The sequence below is a fragment of the Arvicola amphibius genome, chromosome 6 (genome assembly GCF_903992535.2).
Source record: "Arvicola amphibius chromosome 6, mArvAmp1.2, whole genome shotgun sequence".
NCBI classification, from domain to species: Eukaryota; Metazoa; Chordata; class Mammalia; order Rodentia; family Cricetidae; genus Arvicola; species Arvicola amphibius.
The window spans coordinates 123,546,697-123,551,056 of NC_052052.2; the positions used below are offsets into that span (position 1 = coordinate 123,546,697).

At 38.7% G+C, this 4,360-nt stretch overlaps 1 protein-coding gene across 1 annotated transcript; it reads right to left on the reverse strand.

Annotated features, from left to right (window-relative positions):
- Nucleotides 1–2,081: 2,081 nt before the first annotated feature.
- On the reverse strand, nt 2,082–3,012 carry LOC119816563 (vomeronasal type-1 receptor 3-like). The gene is given in 2 exon segments (XM_038333312.1): nt 2,082–2,117; nt 2,119–3,012. Coding segments are annotated over 2 exon segments (906 nt in total). The 5' UTR covers nt 2,989–3,012.
- Nucleotides 3,013–4,360: the final 1,348 nt, after the last annotated feature.

The window sequence follows — 4,360 nt, forward strand, 5'->3', positions numbered from 1 at the left end:
GCCTCCACCTCCTTCTCTGCTTCCTCCTTTATCCTCTACCTTCCCCTTCCTCCCTTTCTTAACCCTGAGTCCTGAGATAGCAGGTGAGCACACCCACACTGCCAAAGTGTTTTGATGTGAAGGTACCTGATTTCAAGCATTTTTTTCAGTCACCATTTGTTCAAACATTATGAAAGGATTTGTAGGCAATAATCACTGTGAGATTCATGTTTTTATTTTTATGTTACTGGCAATAAAATCTATGAAGAGAAGAAAACGAAAGTCACTTGAAACTACTATAAATTCTATATTTCCAAATTCTGTTGCTTACACATGTAGATTTGCAACAATTTTAACTTAGCATTTCCCTTAGTTTTATTTATTTTCTACATATAAGTTTAGAGCCATTTAAATTTTGATTCAATTCTGCTTTTCCGGAGAGAAGCCCAAAGTGGCACCAATTTAAGAAACCTCAAAATCCAGTCTATCCTTCCTGATGCTGTATCAATGGTCAAGCATCTCCTGTCTATTCTTAATGCTCAGCAATCTTCTCTCATGGTTCAGATTTTACACATTTTTCTTCACTCCATCCCCAGGTTCTTACACCACTTCCTTGTGAGTCAGTTCTCAGAAACTGATTTAGAAAGTTCTTGTGTGGTCTAATCTTAATGACAGACACATTTAAAGCTTTTCAGAAGAAAGCCATGAGACTAAGATAAGTAATATTTTTGTATTCACACTGCAAAGTAATAGTTATACTAGAAACTAGTTTAAGGAACTATAAGATAAAGTTATAACAGAAATTGCTAACAATTTTTTTGTGCAACCACACACAAAATAAGTATGTATTCACCGTTGTAAAACTGAACCATGATGAACCCAAATGTTTACAGGGGTTCTCGTACAAATATGTCTCTGACAATTCTAGAGTTTTGTGTTTAGAGACTGTATAATAAGTTATCTATCAGTAAGAAATTTTTTGTAATGGGTTCATTCAATAGCTGATAACTAGAACCGTATTGCATGAATCCAATTGCAGAAACTGTCAATTAAATTAAAGTAGAATCAGATCCTTTTGCAGTTCTTTGGAGACAGAGAAATGGACAGTGTTGTGGAGAGCCCACATCCCCACAAAGGGCAGCTACAGACAAGTTCTCTCTGCTGGAAAACTCATTGATTTATCCATACTGAAAAAAGAAGAATTCACATTTTCATCAATGCAGCAGTTATGGGAGGATCTAGACTGAAACTTTCCTGTGCATTCATTATCCTATTATCACACGATCTATAATCTATTTTCCCGTAGAAAGTCCACATGCACCCATGAAACGTCTCAGTGCATTGGGGTCAATGGATTCTATTGACTGAAATTGCACAGTACCTGTCATCCCAGATGAAGGTGTTTTGATTCTTCACCATTTCTTTACAATTCCTTTCTATGGCAGTATAATTATTAACCTTTTTTTTTGTGCTTAGGAAACTAATCATTGTGTTTAGGAAACTACATTTTTCCTCATTTTCTGAAGTATTGTTTACTTGGGATCAAAAGTGAAAAAAAATGTCAATAATTGTAAAAATAAGACTTATTGATTCTTTCGTGTAAATTTTCATAGTAGAAAGTTTGGGAGAGACACAAGAGAGATGGCTTTGTACTTCAGAGCACTGTGTGCTCTTCCAGAGCACCTAGGTACAATTTTATAATATATAAAATTTTCCCCGATAAAATTCTCAAAGAACAAATGTTCCTGTGGTTATAGAGCTAAGATAAGAAATTCCTGTCAGAAAAGAGAGACATTCTAGTTGTCTTGATAAAATTTACCTAATTTGTTCTCACATATCCTACTGGAATCACAGTCCTGAGAAAATCATTTTCACAATCTGCAAACAAAACCCCTTATCCGGGGTGCCTAGCTGGAAGAGATATCTATATAGCTGTAATTTGTTTAGATCTAATTCAAGTCAAGGCTACGAGTCACCAGGATTACTGTTTAAGAATAAAAACATGTTTAAAGTGTTTTGCTTGGATTTCGTCTTACCCACAGTATTACAGAGCTGAGAATTCTTTCATGCTTATTAAGCAGATAAATGAGAAAGACAATTTCTCAATTTTTTCCAGTGAGTATGCCAACACTCAGCCAAAAGTCCATCCCTGTGAATCAGCACAAGGGGGCTGAAGATTGCATAACCAAGGACCAGAAATTCTCGAACAATTATCATCTCAGAATCGTTTCCTAAAGAGAGACTCAAAAATAGAGAAAGAGCACAGTCAGTCCAATAGAAGAAAACAAAACAGAGCATCAGAAGGAGGACACTCTGAGCAGCTCTCAGCTCAGGGGGAGTTCTGTAGAGAAGCTTGGAGTTCTGAAGGTAGAGGACATGCTGGTGGTGCTTGTGGAGAAGAAGTACCATGTAGCCACTGGCCGCTCCCATGGCTCCCTGAAACACAGCATCTCTCAGGACCATGAGAGGGAGAACAATCCACTTTATTTTCTGACTTTCTAGCATAAAATGACAATAGCTGTAACCATTCTTAAGCTGTGATACATTCAGGTTTATACTTGTGACAGAATGAATTAGGTTCATACTTATTAAACCATTGAGTATCCAAAAGAATGAAAAGAATGGAAGGATGTGCCATGCAGACTTTGGCCTGAGGCTTCTCCACCCAGAAGCTCCTGGACTGATGATGATGGCCTGGACCACAGTGAGGAGGCCGCTGGTGCAGATGGAGAGACCACGGGCCACCCTCTCCAGGTAAATTAGGATTTTACATCCAATATCATCTAGGAAGTTTCTCAAACCAAAAGCTACCATTGTGTTTGGCAATCCTTTTGCAAGAAGCATTATGATGTTTGTGAAAGCCAAGTGGATGAGAATAAGGTGTACGGGTTTCTTCTCAGGCCCTCCAAACCAACTGAATACATAATTCACAGAAACATAAATGTTTCCCAGAGTGCCAAACACAGTCATGAAGAGGAAAACTATTTGCTTAGTAAATTTCAAAACCATTTCTTCCTTCTTATGTAGAAAAATTTGTATTCCAGACTGCAAATATTTTTCAAGAAAGCATCAGAAATGTTAGACATGGACCTGGAAAGCACACTTTTCACAATAGCCTTTTCTAGTGTGCGAGAGGCAGCGGTGGACATATGCATATTGCAGATTAGTCCCTGAAAAGCCTCCTTTTCCCCACCACGGACTGTGGGATATTGTGTGTGCTCTGACACACAGCATTTGGTTACTACTGTTCAAAATCTAAAGTTTTAAATGAGACTTTTAGTTTTGAGCACTACTCTCGCAAAACTGACTTGTACAAGTGTGTGTGTGTGTGTGTGTGTGTGTGTGTGTATGGATTATCCTTGTTAATTCTTAGCATAGCTGAATTGAACTCCAAGTTTCTCTAATCACAATTTCTTCCTTGTTTCTCATTCTATTTCATATTTCCTCCCCAATTCCCAAAGCCTGAGGCTTATGATGACCCTGTCTGCCTTCCCCACATCACACAGATACTGGGAATCCTTCTGGGTCAGCACCTGTAACATCTCTCAGATCTGCTAACTTTACCCTCCACACTGCCCTCTCCTTTGCTATTCATTTCTTATCTGTATCTTGCTTAGTATAACCATTCCCAGGTTTGCATTTGATTTCAAAGTTTTATAATTTGGATTTCTCCTTTTAAATTTCTTGAGATGAATGATTCTGTGATTTCACTTCATATAAATATTTATATATATTTTTAAATAGTCACCAATGTCAAGTCATAGTGAATAACTTTTCTACATAGGGTTCAACAGTTAAAGCTGAATCATTGAAAGACATCCTGGAAAAGACTGTTGGGTTAAAAACTCATGTTACTATCAGGTTGCAATCTTGGGGGCACTTCCTAGGAGAGTGGGTAGCAGAGGGCTGTGATCTCAGTGGATGTCTTCAGGGAATCTGAGACCCAGTGAGTGACCTCAGGACATATAAAGGAGTTTGGAATAGTTCTGGACCAGGGGATAATGAAGAGGTAGATGGGAAAGGGGGTTAATGGAGTATTACGTGCGGCTATGAAATGAGTGATTTTTGAGTTATGAGTCCTCGGTAGTGGCTACATATAGCATGGTATGTTGGTGCTTACTGCTGAGAGCAGGGATTGCCCCATCTCAGAGGCCATGGTGTCATTTGCCTCTGTGGGACCTTGTAAGCAGCATTTCTGCAGGTTGCTCTGCAGCCTGCTTCTCCTGTTTCTTTTCCAACCTGTTTATCAGGCAGGCCACTTTGTTCTACATCAGTCTGAGCTGATCCAGAACTGAGACTTCGGCAGGATGCTATTCTTCATGTCTGGGAGCTCCATTCTCATTTCTTTGGCATCTTTTCTAGAATAAGAGGAATCTCGATA